Here is an 18,601-nt window from a genome sequence, read left to right on the forward strand (position 1 = left end):
GCCGAAGTTCCAGACCCTGACCAATGATGCCACCTTCAAGGCTGGGTAGACTTTGGTTTCTTTCTTTGCAAAGACAAAAGGTTCAGCTAAATGGCCTCCAAGACCCCTTATAAGCTCTTGCATTACATGACTCTAAGACAATAATTTACTTTGTGCGGTAAAATCCTTTGAGAAATGGTGATGGTGGGGTTGAAGCCATAGGTTGCTGAATTAAATCCTTTGATACATTAAAATCTCCCCGTACGTCCATTCTTTTCCATGTAGCAAAAATTCAGTGTCACCAATTAAAAAAAGAAAAGGACAAAGATAATACAGGAACACGTTATCAAGAGGTGGTACCTGCCTTTGTGGATACAGGAATGAGAACATGAGGTGAGAACCAGTAGGGCACAAGTGAAAGATTAGACGGAAGCCTTTGATATTTAATTTTAAATGAAATATTAATTTAATATTTAATTACGCTTTGCTTTCAAGAAAAACTGCAGCAGCAAGACAGGTTGTTTGGAGAAGGGAGTACTATACATGGTTAAGGAGACAACTGTAAAAATTAAAGATAAATTTCAAGGGTAAATCTAAATGCCACAATGGAGCAGTTACGAGTATGCTCGTGCGTGCTATAATGTGTGTTTAGAATATTATAACAGAGAGCACCATGCCATTATGGAGCTGGGATGTCTCCAGTGAACAGAAGCCCCCTATTCTGGGGCTGCCAATGGAGACATCCCTCCTCAGACTCAGCTGAATGACAGATATGGATTTCAGATGGGGTGAAGGCAACGTTGGTACAACTGCAGGCTACCTACTAGGAGGGCCATCGATGCCACTTGTTCCCAGTGTGAACAGGGACAATTGTACTTGGGCCAGTGTCTGATGTCTGAATTGGGCATTTTTAAGTAAAAATCAAATACATATCTTAAGAGGAATTTTCCAGGACAATGCTGTAAGAATAAAAAGGAATGTGGCATGGATGAGTTGTGAACATTTTCCATCCAGCTCACACACCTGTGCTGTGCCATGTCACAAAACAGGACCCCACACCTATGCTGAGCCCCCAGGGGGAGACTGTGCAGGGTATGATTTGGGGACTTGTGGAAAAATCTAGGCCTCTCATTTCTCCTCCCTACTGCTGCCTGTCCTTGGCCATTTTGTCTTTGATGAACACTTTCCCCCAGTAATGAAAAGGAGGTAATCAAATGCATTTGTACTCATGTAAAAGTTCAGTGTCTCAATTAGCCAGGGGTGTTTGCCAGTTTCTCAATGAAGCCACACTCCGGAGCAGGTCCTCCTGCACGCACCCAGACCAGCTGCTCCCAGCGGTCTCTTCTGCTGCTTTTGTCCCCCCTTGAAAGCCCCCTCTGCCTCACCCTCCTGCAGACCTCACGTTCTCAGGCTGCGCTGGCCTTCTCTGTCTCCTTCAGAACTCTGGTTTCTAAGTACAGCACAGGGAATACAGTCAGTAAGATTGTAATAACCATGTGTGTCATCAGATGGGTACTAGACTTATTGGGGTGATCACTACCTAAGGCATAGCAATGTCTAACCACTATGTTGTATACCTGAAAGTAATATAATCTTGTAAGTCAACTGTAATTTAAAGATAAATTAAAAACAAACAAAACAGAAAACCTGATTTCTAACCTAAAGCCAGATACTAAGAGCACAACATGACAGGGCTTTCAGAAAGAATTCACCTCTCACAGAAGAGAAGACATGCAAAAAAGGCCCCCCTCAACCAAACAGCAGTGAGGGAGGAAGCCACCGGGAATCACCCTGGAACTGTGCTCCTTGGCCGGTGCTCACAATGCTGAACTCTGCTTCTATCTCTGTATTTCCGTACCTATACACTTGCATATCCATATAAGTTCATCTTCCCAGTAAAATGTTTGCTTGTGTTTGAGGTTAGAAAGCATAGGCGAAGAATGGCTATGTGATTTATTTGCTGGGATGTTGGGACTCAAATCCAGGCCGCTCAATGGTGTCACTCACTGTCATCTGCCCCAATGCTAAGTTCACTCAAGTTCAATAACAAAGTGGAATCTGTACTCTTTTGCCTCCTGTGACTTCAGTTATTCATGGGAAGGATAATCTCTATGACTTCTAAGGAACTTAAAGCACTCCATAGAGTCTAGGCCCATTAGAGCCACTGAAATAGAAACACGGCACTTTGCGACCCAGGCCACCAGGGCCAGGGGAAGCCCCATCTGTGTGGCCCGGCCAGGCCCACCCCCTGTGCCTTTTCTCAAAGTGACAGCCTGACTGCAGCCATGGGCATGTGCCAAGTAACACCAGCAGATGCAGTGGAGCACATGGCCCTGGCATCGTTTCCCCTGCTCCATGTACAGCAGTGGTAGGCAGCACAGACTAGTAAGTAAGAGCGCAATTCTGGAGTACGACAGCTAGGATAGGACGCAGCTTGGTGACCTCAGGAAGCAGGCTTCTCGTCTGTAAAGTGGAGACACTGAGAGAACCTGCATAACAGGAAAAGGTGGTGATTACCTGAGCTCTTAGGACAGGGCCTGGCCCTGTATGCTCAACAGATGACAGAGAAAGTGACTACTGAATTGCTAGCACCATTTTTTCTTCCTACCAGTTCTATCTGATGATAGAACTTTCGGGAGACTTCTTAATCAGCAATCAAATGTTTAGCCCAGATTCTGCAAAGAACTGCAGGAACAGGACTGAGACTGTGCTCATTGGCATCCATCTCCTTGGTGACCTGACACAGTCCACGCATCAGGACTTCTCACAGGCTCAGTGGCCGGTGTAGATTTTACAATTATAGGTGATAGCGATTCCACCCCCAAATGCCATGCTCCAGACAGTCTCTCCCTGCAGCCTCAAGACAGCCAAGAAGCACCCGCACAACCAATCACCATGGCCCTGTTGGGTATCTCAACCAGAGTCATTGCTCTACGCAGATGAGTCTGGGGGTGGGAGGGGAGGAGAGAATCTCCCTGCTGAGCTTCAGCTGGCACCTGCCTTTCTGTCTCAAACAGCGGGGAGGCCACTAGGCCTCTCTAGAGGAGCTGAGCCTCTTGGTTCAGCAGCAACAAGCTGCACTGTAGCAAATTGTGGCGAGAGAAAAAGAGACCTGCAAAGTCATACGTGTGAAGCTGTTGTTTCTCAGAGCCCTGGTGTTATTTACACTGTTCTTTGCAGCAATAACCACTGGGAGCTGATTAGAGCATTTTGGCTAATTATACCAGATAAGGTATATCTAATAGACTTGGGTTTACGATCATGTGTCCCTGGATACAGGAACCATCCAGGTTTGCACCAAGAACCACAGAATGCGTGTGGTAGGGTTGGGACTGAAGGAGGGTAGGTTCTCAAAGGCTCCTTTCCCACCACCTACTTTTTGAGTCTCCTTCTAGAAAGTTCCACAGAAGAGTAAATATTGGTGTGTTCACGGCTCAATGACTCATTCCTAGGAACTGCCCCATGCTGTCGAGTACTTTGCAAGCCAGGAAGTCTCTACACCAGCTTGATGAGCAGGATTCAGGTTTCCTAAACTCATTTCTGTGTTTAAAATACAGATTCTGGACCTTCCCAGAAGAGTATGACTCAGCATATCTGGAAGTGGGCCAGGCATGAGTCTCAGGCTCAGCCACATCAGGGAAACAGCTCTGGGTAATAGTATAATTAGTACCAGAGCTCTATAGAGGAAGGAAAAGAGGCTCAGAGAGGCTGGTGACTTGACAAAAAAACAAGTCACAGATGGCAAGGCTGGCATCTCACGCAGGTATTCCGGCAGAGTGCAGCATGTCTCCTCTTAGACGCAGTGTTGCGCACTCACTCTGTCCCCACTATGGTTCTCCAGGTTTCAAGATTTTCTTCCCCTCTGGACCCAAGATCATATTCCCTAGCTCACTGCCAGAGCTGAGAATTGTGTGTAGGCCCACAGTGATCTCTGACACACTGTCCCGCAGCCTAGCCCTGGATGTGAGCCCGCAGCCCTCATCTCCCACAGGGCTCAGAGTGTGGCTCAGGAGAGCAGGCCAGCGGGACCTCCGAGGGGCCTCTGTCTGCCCCCTTCCATGGAGGAGGCCATGGTTCTCCACGTTGCTGAGGCAGAGCAGCCCATCTTCAGTCAGCTGGGAAGCCACTGCCTTTCCAGTCCCTGGACCAAGGGTCGCAATGGGTTGTAGGTGAGCTTTCCACATTGGCGGCTGCTTGTTGAGTGGGCAAGACCAGAGACCGCCAATCCATTCCCTGTGGCATCTGAAACTCTCAACAGGTAACATCAAGCACTTGTCTCCACCAACCCAAGTAGCCTGTGGCCCAACAACCTCAAGGTGGAAGTTCATAGGCAGTGACAGCCCCCTGAGCCATCCTGGACAGTGTTCCTATTTATTTTCTTCTATGACTGTGAGAGAATGTGCTATGTGTCCCCACCACTCTACCCTTAACTGCCCTTCAGGTTCCTCCCTCCCAAAGCAGTCTTCTGAAAGCATCCCTGCTTCCTTGGCTAGCAACCCCTTTTTTGTACCCACAGAATCCAGTGTAATAGTGTGTGCTGTTTCAGTATTTAAACATGGGTGACATTCATTTTTACATCATATTTTCTTCATTTAATTTTTAATTAAAAATTAATTTTATTAGAAAATAATAAATACAGTTGCGCCTCAGACAACACAGGTTTGAAGGGCATGGGTCCCCTTACATGCAGATTTTTTTCTCAATAAATATACAGTCAGCCCTCCATATCCCTGGGTTCCACATCCACAGATTCAAACAACCACGGCTATAAAACAGTATTTTTAGACCCCAACTGGGAATCTGTGGCTGTTAAGGGCCAACTGTCTGCACTGTTCTATGTCATTTTATAAAAGGGGGCTTGAGCGTCCTGGAATTTGGGGGCCTGCTGGGCTCCTAGAACCTGTCCTCCACAGACACTGAGAAGTGACTGAAGTTTGGGGGAGTATAAAGTTTTATACATATTTTTGACTGTGTGAGGGGGTCTGGGCCCCCAACCCCTCATGTTGTTCAAGGATCAACTGTATAAGTAGGCAAATAATAATAATAATAATAATAATAATACAATACTCAAAACCCTTCATTCTTAGCATCTTGGTATGCAGGCTTCCATACCTTTCTTGGGTTTTTTTAATGCAACTATTTCTTCATATATATATATAAGAATTGGATCATACTGTGCTTAAAAAAAAAAAACAAACCTTGTATCATAGAGATTTTTCATGTAACTGAATATCCACCCACGGCATTACTTTTAATGTCTAAAAAGTGTTTCAGGGTAAGGATGTTCCATTATTTATTTAATGAGTCCCCTAATGAACACTAAGGATGTTTTATATTTTTCACTACTATAAACTGTGCTCCAATAACCAGCCTTCAGGAAGACTCGTTGATTTCCTTAGTACACGTTCCTAAAAGCACAACTGCTGGGTCAAAGGGCACAGTCATTGCTAAGGCTCATCCCATGTACCATGAAGATGCCCTCCTGGAGCCACCCACCTTCCTGCATTAGCATTAGCAAGTTCCCACTTCTAACTTTGCCATCCTGGGTATTTTTATTTGTTAAAAAAACTTTGCCAATTTGATAGGGGGAAACTGTGATCATGAAGCTGCTTAATTCGCATTTATTTGAGTATGAATGTGGTTGGGATTTTAAAAAATATGTTATTGCTTAATTATATTTCTTCCCAACGTAATGCCTGATGTTCCTTGCTAGTTTTTAATTTAGGTATTTTTCTTTATCTCCTTAACCTCTTATCCACAATGCATGCATAACATTGTGGTTGAAGAACAACAGGCATAAAATAAACTTTTGCTGAACAAATGAATGAATCTTTTTATACATGAGACCATATGTCATATATAACAATATGTTCCTAGTTTGTCCTTTTTTTTTGGTTTAAAATTTTCTTTTTATGTACTCACATATTTATTGCTTGATGGTCTCTGTACAAGATTGGCAAAGCTCAAGTCTATAACAATTTTTTGACATGTTAACACTTTTAATTAAAAGTATGTATTTAATTCAGATATGTTTCAGTCATAATATGAAATTAGATATCTAACTTTCTTCAAGTGCTTCCCTAGTCGGCCCCGCACCGCCTGTGGAACGTTGCTTCTTTCCCACATGACCCTGCGAAGGTTCCTCACCTAAACGGATACTGACCTATTTACACTCTTCATGGGCACACAGACCATTGGTTTTTAAATGCTCTCTTCTGTTGCCTGATATTTCTGTAAGCTCCTACGAAGCCCCATATTATTTTAATTACTGAAACTTAAAATTGGCTTTAATGTCTGGTAGGGCAAGGCCCTGTCATTTTTCAAAAGGAGAGGTCCTATTTTAGCACGTTAGTGAACTTTTGTAGTTTCCCCAGTTTGTGGGTACTTTGACTGGCATTGTGTTAAATGGATTCATTAATTGACATCTTTACAATATTAAATCTTCCCACCTTTCCACCAGCTGGAAGGCTTTTGTCCTTCCTCTGAACTCCCTTTAGCACTTTATACCTTTTTAAAAATCACTTTCTAAGCTACACCCACCCAATTTTTCAAACTTGAAACCTGAGAGTCTTCCCCTCCTCTCCCTTCCCCAACCTTCACCCCATCCAATCAATCATCAAGTCCAGTTAGTGCTACCTCCTAAATTTCACCCCTTTCTGCCTGTCCCCACTGCTGGCGCTCCAGCCAGAGTTGCCATCATTGCTGGCCAGGGCTACCACATGGCCTCCAGCTGACCCCCTGAATCTACCCTGGCTTCAAAGCCATTCTCAACACTGCAGCCAGAATAATCTTTTAAAAGGCAAATCTGGTCATGGCATTCCCCAGCTTTAAAATACTCCAGTGGTTCCTGTGTTTTCATAAGGATTGAAAACATCCTTAATGTTCATTAGGGGAGACCCAAGCAAGCAGTCCAACCCTCCCTTTCAGCCTGAACCCCAGCTCTCTTTAATTCATTCTCTCTGCCCTGTTCATAGTGGCCATCAAATACATCCCATGTTCTTCTCTACCCCAGGACCTTTGAATGTACTATTTTCTGTGTTTGGACTGGTCTTAGCTTTCCCTGTCATCTCCATTAAAGAAGGTTCAATTTCCTTGGCATATATCCACAGCATCCTATGAAACTGTTAATCCTAATAACACTTGTGATTTCATGTTCATGGCAGTCTCCAGGATGATAAGACTAATGGCAACAAGAATAATATTAATAATAAATACCTCTTGAACAATAAGATCTAGTTGCTCTCTATCCCAGATGCTTTCTGCTATTTCTAGATGTTGTATTATGTAGTTCTCACCACAGCTCTGTGAGTAGGTAACCCATTTGGTAGATGGGAAACTAAGAGGTTAAGGCACTTATGAAAGGTGTAAGGACTATTTAGAGGCAAGCCGAATGTGCGTACAGGCCATGCGAGCCCAGAGTCTGAGCACTTCACCTTTACCTCACACCGAGGAAGCAAGAGCCCTGGTGGTCTGACATGTCTGCAGCATCCCCAGCACATAGCACAGCGTGGAGCCTACTGCTGTGCTCCAACACTGTCTGCTTCATGAATAAGTCATTCATGGCTCATTGGAAAAATAGAGCTATTTGATGCCACTGCATTCATGATGACACCCCGGCAGGATGGCCCAAGACCCGAGTCTTATTCTGACTCCACCTTGAATGCAATGGATAATTGTGAGCAAGTCACTTCTCTTTGGTCTCACTTTTCTCATCTGCAAAAGATGGAGTTTGACCAGATGATCTTCAACGTCTCATTGTCTCTAAGATTCTTTGAATTTACATGTAACATAACATCTATTACTATTTTCGTGGTTATGTGGGTGCCTCTGTTACCAGGCACTCTGTTTCCACAAACTGTGGTCCACAGCCTCTTCTATTCTATCTGGTACATTCCTACTTTGCTTTCAAAATGTGACACTATTGTCACCTCCTCTGGGAAGCCTTCACTGATTCCCTAAAGTTAACCACTCCCCACTCAGTGCTCTGACCACTCTTTCTACATTTACACCTCTTATGGGACTCAACCCAATTATCTTAATCTACAAGTGTTTCTCTCCCCCTTGTAGAGGCACACTGGTATGACTGATTTTGTGCCTTGCGCATAACTTAGAGCTGATGTTTGTTCATTGACTATATGGATTACACTGATACCTAAGGTCCCACTTTCAGAGATTTAAATCTAATTGGTCCAGGGTCCAGCTTAAGTGTTGGTGATTTAAAGTGAAGCCAAGTGGGAGAAGACCTGATTTCAGAGGAAGTTAACACATGCACACACACATGTGTGCGAACAAATACATGCATGTGCACATGAATGCACGCGCACACGCACACACACGTGTGCGAAAACACTTGGCTCCAGATGACTACAGCCCCACTGAGTACTGAGATAGTCTGTTACTTCAGAAGGGAGTTGAGAATTGGTTGTGCCATGATTGGTATTAGTCTTACCCATTTCCTCGCAGGCCAGACATGTCATCCACGCACGTAGGTATATTTGGGAAAATACAGGTGCTGGAGCTCTGTGTGCAGAAAGTGTCCTGGAGTGGGACCCATTGCTCACCTGACTCCAGAGCTAGCCCATGTTTCTGGTTGACTACTTCTTCTCCTTCACAGACTTCTCCCTACCATCCTGAGCCCTACACGTGGGTGCTCCCAAAGCCCCTCAAGATTTCTTCATCTTGTATGTAAGCTCCCTCCCATGGGCACCTCCTTCAGCCCACTTCCATCTACTCTGAGCAAAACGTGGACACGTAGATAAGAATGGGAGGCTGAGTCTAAAGGAAAGAATACACTATGAAATAATATTATTAGAAATTTATAATATGCCTGATATATTTTTTGGTTTATATATTTCTTTCTCTATACCCCCATTTTGTCTTTCAAAGTTTTCCCCCAACTAAATCAGTCTTTATATCAACTGTATTCATTTTTCCTAAAATAACACTTTTGAGTTACTTTCCCTTGCATGGGAACCCTCGATTCATCTCATATCTTACTGAAACAAGTCCAAATGACCAAACCTTTTCTTTTTCATTTTTTAAAAATTATGATAAAATACACATAACAAAATTTACCATCTTAAATTATTTCTAAGTATATAGTTTAATAGCCTTAAGTACATTCACATTTTGCTGTGAAAATAATTCAGTTTGCAGAACTGAAACTCTGGCCCCATTAAAAAACAACTCCCGTTCTCCCCATCCTCAACCCCTAAACACCACCATTCAACTTTCTGTCTCTATGAATTTGACTACTCTAGGTACCATACAGGGCTTTTAAGCTGTTTTATGATTTCTTTGTCTCCCATGCATAGATCATCTAAGCTAAGTTCTGGTCTTAGTTCTACCCAAATACACTGCCATGGCTGTTGAGCCAACCCTCTCTCCTCCAGTTACCTGCTCATCACATCACCCTCTGGGCCTTTGCACATGAGTTTCCATCATAAAAACATTCTTCCATTCTTCCTTCTCTTTGTCTATCTAAATGCTCCCAATCCTTAAAAATTTCCTCCTTGAAATCTTATCCTACTACTCTAGTCCACACTAAACTCTCTTTTCCTGGAATTCATATTCCATTTATTAGAAATACCAGACATTTTGAATATTCTAATTCTCTGGGTGTTCTGTGCAATCAATATACCACTGCCTCCTCCAACAGCTCTAAGCTCCAAATAAAGACCATGTGTCCTATGACCCTGAACCTTACACCAGGAAAAAGTTATAGATACAGGGTAGATAGTCAACAAATGTTGAGATATACAGTAGATAAAATTTTAAAACAATTTGAATCATTCTGCAGCATCAATGGGCAACTTCCTTGAATCCTTTTCAAGAAAATTTAGTTGTGTCCCACAACCTTGTCTAATGTTTTTATCTGATTGCTTGGATAAAGGTCTGTTCCAGCAAGGTACTAGCAGAATTATTTAAATTTAGAAGGATGTACTCCTGAGATGAGCTGCCAGGACCCTCTCCCAGACTCTGAACAAGACATGGAATTGCTTAAGTAAAATACAAATTTAGAATCAAGTTTATAGTTCCCTATTCAATGCCTTTTACCCAGTCCACTCTCCCCACACAAGGAGAAAGACCTAGAAAAGTTAGAATGATTCAAAAGTAGAGAGACTAGGACTTAAGAGGAAAGGTGAACCAGGGGCCAGTCCCCTGGAATCATGCTCTCACTCACCTGTGTAAATGAACCTCCCTGGAGCTCCTTTGCAGAACTGTTTGGATTTATAAGATAAAGTCACTTCCACTACTCCAGGGATATGCCGAGGGGGAGTCTGCACTCTGATGGCATGAGGAGTGATTAGCTGAAGAATGAAAAGGCAGGGAAATACAACACCTATTATACAAGTTACCACTGAACATACTGAGAACATGAGGATCTCCCACAACTGCTCCCACCAGGGCAAACTGATGTACTCACAACACCCCAGCACTCTGAACATTCTGCTCCTGTCTCTCACCCTGAAATTGCTTCTCAACCTAACCTATCCAAGTCCTTTCCCTACTACCAGCTCAGCTCAAGTCCCCCCTACCTCCTGTGCCCACCCCTCCCCCATCCCTGTAATCACACCCTCCTTCCAAGTCCTACCCTGCTACCTCCTCACATATTGATTTGGCAACTTCCACCTCCAACTTAGCATCATTAGTTATCTTTCTGCAACGTGTCTTGTTGGTTTTCTCATTATGAAAGTAGAACATCTCGACTTTAGAAAATTTGGAAATTACAGAAAAATAGAAGGAAAAAGATTAACATTGCATAACTAAGACAACCATTAGTCATCTTTGGTGTATTTCCAGTACTTTTCTATGAATGTTATATAATTATATTTTACATCCTCAGACACTGTTGTACTGATATTTTTCATTTAGCAGTATAGCATAAATATTCACCCTTCTCCTGGTCATCAAAATTTTTTCAAAACAAAAATTTTCATGGTGGAATGATATTTCATCATTTATTTAACCATTCTTCTGTTATCCAATATCTAGGCTATTCCTGATTTTTCACAATTATAAATAATACTGCAATGAATATTTATCTTTTGAAGGTATCCATGCCTGCAATAAATTGTTGTTTACGTGTGGTTAATCTTTGGTGCTCTACTCATAGTAGGTACTCAATAATGTACATTCATGTTGCTGACATTACAGGAATTACTAGTTTCTCCAGAGCAAAACAATCTTTGGGCCAAAGAAAATCAGGAAAGCAAATTGCCCTTGCCTACCTCGCTCCACACAAGCATGGTCCCAAACACCACTTGGAGTCCATCAAAGAAGTTGTCCCCAATGATGATGACCATGGCTCCACCTGTGGTCCAGCCTTCACTTGGGCTGATGGCTTTGATGCAGGGGGTAGCTAACAAGATAGAAAAGAAAAGTCAGGTCTGCCCTTTGGTGGTTGCAGTTTGGAGCTTAGGGTACTGGCTGCTCTTGAAAGCTGTTGGTCATTCCAAGAAGTTCAAGTTGAGCTTTGCTGATTTGCCATCATTTCTTAATTGGTTGTTGGTTTTCACCAGTCCATTAAAGCCTAATGAGTTGACCACTATGTATAAAAACATAAAACACTTAGCTAATTGTGCAAAGGGTGTTTTTAGAACTCTGTTGTTTTTCTCCGTATTTTTATAAGTTGACCACACTGGAAATGTGTAAATCCCTTTTCTCTCTCCACCTCCTCTGCACCAAGATGTTAAGATTTACAAGGCCTGCTAAAGTGCTAGAGAGAGAAGGAAGCAAAATCTAACAGAGGTGAAGGTTTTTTTCAGCTCTATCAAAAGACAATTGCAATCACTTTCCTAACTTTGTAGGAAGCATCTTCCACACACACCCCCACCTTCTTCCATATGTTTGAGGCCTCTGGACTTTACATCCCAACAGGAACTCAATATGGTTTTCAGGCCATAACTAAAGTCAATCCATCACTCCATTTCCAAAGCTGACAGGGTCAAAGGTGGAAGAGAACTTTGGCAGGACTCCAAAAACATGAGCCTCCTTTGAACAGCCAGTCAATCACATCCAATCAGTCAAAGGAAACTGGATGGGTTCCTAGTTCTGAACCCTGGGGTTTCCTTCTCCCCTTCAGTGCCCACTGTGGGAGAATTAACACCACTCCAAATTCTTTACTGATTCAATCATTTTCTTTCAGTCCATTAATTCCTATTTTAAATGATACAAGACACATTTTAAAGGCCAAGTTGGGGTGGGTGCTGGTGGGCAGTGTACAGTCAGACATCACACTCAAATAGCACCCTAATTTAACTATTTATGCTATAGTCTGAGACCTCCTATACCAGGGGGTTGGGGAGTGTGGAAGGAAGGAGAACTTAGATGGACTTCACTTAGGTTTGTCAGTTATCTTCTTCAATACACTTTAATTTTTCAGACAAGTTGAAGTTTAACAGTTACCGGTATTTCTAATTACTTTAATGCACTTGGAAAACTACCCAGAACAGACCATGATTTCTTCTAGTCCAAGCAAACAAAAATCAATTAGTGTCAGTTTCATTCTGCACATTGTTTTGTTTTGCCCACAATCTGTTTAAGGGCACATCTGACACTTATTCATACATGTCTGGCACTGTAATGTTCCTGTTTAACTAAGATGTCATAGGCCCACATTTGCCTGAAATACTTGTCAAGCAAAAAGAAAAACACAGAACTGAATGGAGTGGACTGAGGAGGCGCGGGGGCTTGAGCATGGGGGGCGGGATGTGTAGGGCTGCGCTGGAGCAGGCAGGAGTCAGTGTTTACTACTTCACTTTAAGACTCACATGGCCTTGTGTACTTTCTCCACTGCTACTCAGAGACATCAATTTGAAATTCACACAAGGACGTTTGAGAGAACTTCATCTGTGGGCTGTGCTTGGGGCCCGCAGCAGCCCACAGCAACCCTACCTTCGGATGGGTCCAGCCTCCTCGCTCTCCGCCCATGCTTTGAGTTGTTGTGAACAAACATGTTGTCGGAAACAGCCAGCACGTGCCCGTCCACATTCACCGTTGTTGACAACACAACCTGCACATTTAAAGCAAAAGAAAAGGAGTTCTTTTCACATGAAGTAGTAAATGTAGCAGAATTGTTTGTCCGGTTTCCACGTGGCTGAGGAGAGATGGGAGAGTGTGGGGACAGAGCTGTGCTCTGGCATTCATGTCCTCCTGTGATCGCCACAGAGTGTTGTAGAAGAGACCAACCTCGGCCCAGGTGCCGGCACCCATGTCTGTTCAGACTATGCCCAATACTGAAGTGGGGAAACTGGCTATCTGCCTGCTGCTTCTAGAAGTCTCGTTCTTATCAAAATGCCTGGACAGTCATTCCCAGCTGACCCCTGAGCTGTCATAGCAACAAGACTGTGTGTGACCAGGAAGCTGAGATCTAAGCACCAGCTGGGAGGTCATTTCTCCAACCTTGGGGCTGGGCTCCTGCGTCTCTGACATAGGCTCAGATAATGCTGGCATGAAGGGGCTGCCTGGCGCTTCGTCTGTGGTATCCCTGTCTATGAGCAAGCAGCGGCAGGTGCTTGGACTTCTGGTGGGAAGGTCAGGTTGCTGGAGTTCAGTGTTGAGAATGGAGCACATTCAGCGTCTAACCAGAGGAAAGGGACGAGGTGGGTGTGGAGCCATGGAAGAGCATAGATTTGGAGTTATATGGAACTAAACCCAAATTTCACACCTGCTGCTTCCTAACTTGTAACCTGGGCAAATTACCAGCCTTTTCCAATCTCCGCTTTTCTAATCTGTACAACATAAACAATGCCTATGTCTCAAGGGCTGAAAGAGACAAATAAGAATAAACACATGTAAAGTTTTTGATGTAGGGCCCGGATGAGTTTCCCTGGCTTCTGTGTAGGCTGACCAGTCAATAGGACAGATGACACCTCTCATTGAGCCTCTCCATAGTCTAAGCTCTGGGGGAGGCTCTGAAAGGAGGGACACGGGGCTAGAGACCAAAAGTTACAAGGTGTGACCTCTACAGTCAAAGAGCTTGCTTTCGAGCTGGAGAAATGTGGCTAACACATAAAACAAGCAGCACAAGGAATGAGATTCTGCTGAGTTCTATGTGTGAGCTGCAGATCAGGAGCGTGGGAGAAGTCCAAAGAAGCAGAGATCAGTCAAGGCCTGAGTAGGAGGGAAAGTGTAGCAGAATCGAGTGGACTTGAACATACCCACCACCCACTTACAAATACTTGATCCAGGAAGATGAGCCATCCTACATAAGAGTCTACTCACCAGCAACACAAAGCAATATTGTTTTTGAGAAAACAACATGTAATACATATTCATGCATATGTATAAACTTTTCAGGGAAAGCCATTGAATAGGTACATAATGAGGAGCTGTAATTGAAAATGACTCTTCCTGATATGCTACTTGTAATTTTTCAGCGACCCTTTCCTTACTTATGCAGTGAAAGGGTAAGAAACCTTGACCCGGCCTTGCTCCTAATAAGAAATAAGATTCATAACCGGCATTCAAAACTTTTTGCTATAATAATTTCAAGAAAACAAAATAAACAGAATAATATAATGAATGCCCATTTTAGGTGAAATTTACATGCATTGAAATGCACAAATCTTAGCTGCCTGATTTTGACAAATGGGTATACTCAGGTGCAGGTAATCCACACCGTATCACAATTTAGAATATTTCCATCTCCCCAGAAAGTTATCTTAGTCAGTCCTCCTCAAGGCAACGTGCTTCTGATTTTTTTTAACTTACATAGAGTTTTAGATGTCCTCTTTTACATTTTTTAATATATATTTTAATATAATGGGGGTTTGGGAAAACCCTACAACTATGATCCACAAAGTATTTCATCTGCCTGGCACCACAGGCATGACAGTAGCACATGGGAACTTATACCTGGACACCAGTGGGCTCCAATCATTCAACCCAAAAGCACTCACTGAACTCCTACCATGTGTATAGGGTACTGTGTTATGCCAGATTCTGGGAATATAACCAATGACTTGACTGCACAAAACCCAGCATATTTCTCCAGTTGTCATTCAGAAAATCATTATCAGTACAATTGCTCACAAATGAAGGATACGGCCTGTTTAGCTCTGTGTCTGTTTTCAATTGTCTCCATGCTATTACGTTAAGAGTCTGGGGAAAGTCCTTCCAGAAAGTTCTTATCTTAGGGTGGCCACCATGAGACAGAGACATCCTTCACAGAGATATCCTCAGTAAGACTGAGTGCCCGGAGGCACGTGTCCTTGTCAGGGCATCTGCGAGGAGCGTGGGTGGCGGCAGTCAGGAAGGGCGGGCCTGCTCCTGGTCAGGGGCTGAGAGAAGCATCCACCCTGGACTTGCCTCCCCTCTGAATGCAATAGGAGAAGGTAGAGGAAAAAGAGAAATCAGACCACTTTGGTAAATTGTGTGTGTGAATGGATTTTCAAAGACATAGCTGGGAAAAAGCAGAAACGAGAGGGTGCTTCAGGCTTTGATTGCTGATGAGCCATATGAACTAGGCACGCTGATGGAAGCTTGGCCTGCCCCGGACGGCATGGACTGCGTGGGGGCCAAGAGTGCTCTCTCTGAGACCACTTGAATTCATTCCACGGGCTCCTTGTCATGCTGTACGCTAATGCTCCTTGCGCATTCCTGCCGCGAAATGTGGGCTTTCTCCAGCCAGCTGATCTCATCATTGTCCATTTGGGTGGAGTGAGAGTCAGTTCCAAAGTGAACATTTCCCGAATGACATGCCCTGATGGTTCAGATGCACTTCATTATTTTCTATTAACAATGGAAATAAATTTTAATCTCTTGCTGGCTAGTGCGGGCCTCTCATGACAGCAAGGGAATTAACCTGAATTATTTCAGTGTCTGCAAAATTTATTACAAGATTTTAAATTATGTCCAAATGAATGTGCGTGTGCATGTATATATATATAGATACAAGCTCCTATTTTTAATATTCCAAGTATCTTACACTCTAAAGTATCTAGAAGAACCAGCCAATTAAAGTGAATTTGCAAAATGGAAAAGATTTAATTCACAAACTCCATCATATGAAATCAAACAAGTTTAGTTGTTGTTCCTCTACCTGGAAACACACACAAATGTAGATTTACACACACATTCTCTCCCCTTCTGGAAGAGTGAACAACATTATGGAAGTGAAGATACATTTGGTACGGTCAGAGCTCCAAAGTTAACTTCCTTCACTATTTTCTGATGAACGATGACAACACTGATGTTATTCTCTTCGGAGAAGTTAAAGTTTCTGCATGTTTGAAGACTAAAGGAAGTGGAATGTGCATTCCAGCCTCAGCTCACTCCCAGGCCTTCCCCTTCCACAAGCCAACTTCTTTCCCCTAGTGAGTATTTCCTGGGTCGTGAAGGCTGACCTTTTCCATCTGGAATCAATCAGTCAACCCCTGACAACTTCCTGAAACACCTCACTCCATTTCCTGTTCTCCCCCCTTCTCTCTTTCCCCTGGTTTGCTTCACTCTTGAAAACTGCAGGCCACAGCAGCTTAATGTTAGAGGGTCAGACACAGTTAGACTCCAAAACACTACACAAGGACACCTTTGACCTTCAAAAATCTTTACATCTTAGCTAAACAAATCAAGGTCAACATTTCTTACCATTACCTTGTTAACTATTTGTAGGCATCTTTGCCAACGATCTTCTGATCATATAACCATCAATACCATTTGTTTTCCTAAGATCATAAACTGATCGTTTTAGAAGTAACCAGCAAATTTAGTATTGACAAGGGTGCCATTTGGAGGTACCTGAAACTAAAAATCACGAGGGCTATCACAAACAGTTGGAGAGTCTCCCAAACAAAAGAACGTCCATGCCTCATCGGTGTCTCCTACCACCTAACCTGATATCTAGAATTCTCTAAAGCTGTCGGACTCCCTTGGCACCAGCATCCTGCTGGTACAATGCGAAACGATGCCAATTAGGAATGCAGATGTCCATCATTTGTGTGAGCCCCCAATTTTTGCTGACACTGGTGGGAGCTTTCATTTGTTTCTCATGGTTGGTGGATCTGTATTTCAACTCACAGCTACAATAGAAAAGACCGCAGAGCTGAGAACTAAGCCATTTTATTTTATCACCCTCCTCAGCTGATATGTTTCAATTCAACACAAAAGCAACAACCAATTATATTCATGCAAATATTATTTATGATGTGGTACCTTTAAGTCAAGGTTCCAAGAAAGTGAGTAGAGATCATTTGGGATTGCTTGCCCCCCCCCCCTTTTTTTTAAATGAGAGAATTTTTTCACTTTTTGCAATTCCTTATTTTGTTTAGTGCATTCTCTAATTTTTGGTGAGGCCAGGTCAATCAACATAGACTAACTCAAGAGTGACAGTGTAGCTTCCATTTTGAATCATGAAATTAAATGGCAGTGTTAGGTGATTAAACAGAAATAGCCCTGGGTGATGTGGCTCAGCAGATTTAGCGCTATCCTATGAACCAAAGGGTCGCTAGTTGAACTCCCAGTCAGGGCATAAGCCTGGGTTGCGGGCCAGGTCCCCAGATGGGGGTGCATGAGAGGCAACCACACATTGATGTTTCTCTCCCTCTCTTTCTCCCTCCCTTCCTCTCTCTAAAAATAAATAAATAAAATCTTTAAAAATATATACAAAGTCACCACTTCTAAGCATTGCAATAAATAAACAGAAATAGAAACATAAAAAGTTTGTATCTCCCCTTGGAAAACACCAGAAAGTCTTAAGGACAAAATCTATGACTATGTTAGCAATTTGCTAAAAGTACTCAAGAAAACTGATTGGCTTTCTCAAATTATATTTTTCTTCTCATTACCCCAAAGTACTCCCATGTCCCTCACTCTAATAATTTATACAAAGCAGGAGCTGAGTTGTAAAGAGCTCTTTCCTGCCTCTAAAAGGCTCAGTGGGAGTTATCCTTTAGGTGGACACATCCGTTAATCTGCCTGTACAACTAATTTTCCAATGGAGTAACTGTTTCTTTAGTATCAGAATGATGGCATGTAGCACAGGTACTTTTCCCAGAATGACTCATTCCCACCCTAGGGTGAATTTTATGCCCCACTCTGAAACATCTTTCGCTTTTTGGAGCATCACACTTGTTTTTAATACCTATCCTTCTCAAAGCCATACTTCAGTTAAATGACATCGTTGAGAGGATGGTGGGCATGGAACCTCCTCCCAGACTGCATTTCTCAGCTCATACCCACCCAGGTGTTCCTACAAAGAGCCCGAGTCTCACCCAAGAGGGTGAAAGAAAAGGAGAAGTCAAAATGAAAAAGGTGCAGAATGACAAAATGATCTGCTTTTTAAAAATAGACGAGAATCCCAGTGTCTATGGTTACTGGAGAATAATCACCTTGGTTAGAAACCGCCCCATATGGATCAGAGTTCCTGCTTTGAAAACACACCAAATTCTACATTTAGACACATTTCCCTTCCATTTCAATGAGGGTCATGCACCTCCTAGCAGAATGTGGGGCCTTTGGTAGTTTAATCTCAGTAAATCTACAATACATAGCATTTATAACACAACGTGAAAGACTGATACCTACTTACAAACACATGTACACTGAGCTAAATAAAATGGTCTTGAAAATTCCTGTTATTTTGCCAAGTATGGAAAAAAATTCTTTATGACATTTTACATCT

At 42.9% G+C, this 18,601-nt stretch overlaps 1 protein-coding gene across 1 annotated transcript in view; it reads right to left on the bottom strand.

Moving 5' to 3' along the window:
• EBF2 (EBF transcription factor 2) overlaps positions 1-18,601 on the bottom strand; it is a 185,555-nt gene that overhangs the window by 31,954 nt on the left and 135,000 nt on the right. The window contains exons 8-10 of the mRNA XM_090288992.1: positions 12,877-12,994; positions 11,211-11,341; positions 10,163-10,289 (exon numbers count right to left, since the gene is read on the bottom strand). Of these exons, the coding sequence (XP_090145118.1) occupies positions 10,163-10,289; positions 11,211-11,341; positions 12,877-12,994 (376 nt within the window). The remainder of the gene's footprint in view (positions 1-10,162; positions 10,290-11,210; positions 11,342-12,876; positions 12,995-18,601) is intronic.

The sequence above is a fragment of the Furipterus horrens genome, unplaced genomic scaffold (assembly GCF_987537825.1).
Source record: "Furipterus horrens unplaced genomic scaffold, mFurHor1.1.pri manual_scaffold_10, whole genome shotgun sequence".
NCBI lineage: Eukaryota > Metazoa > Chordata > Mammalia > Chiroptera > Furipteridae > Furipterus > Furipterus horrens.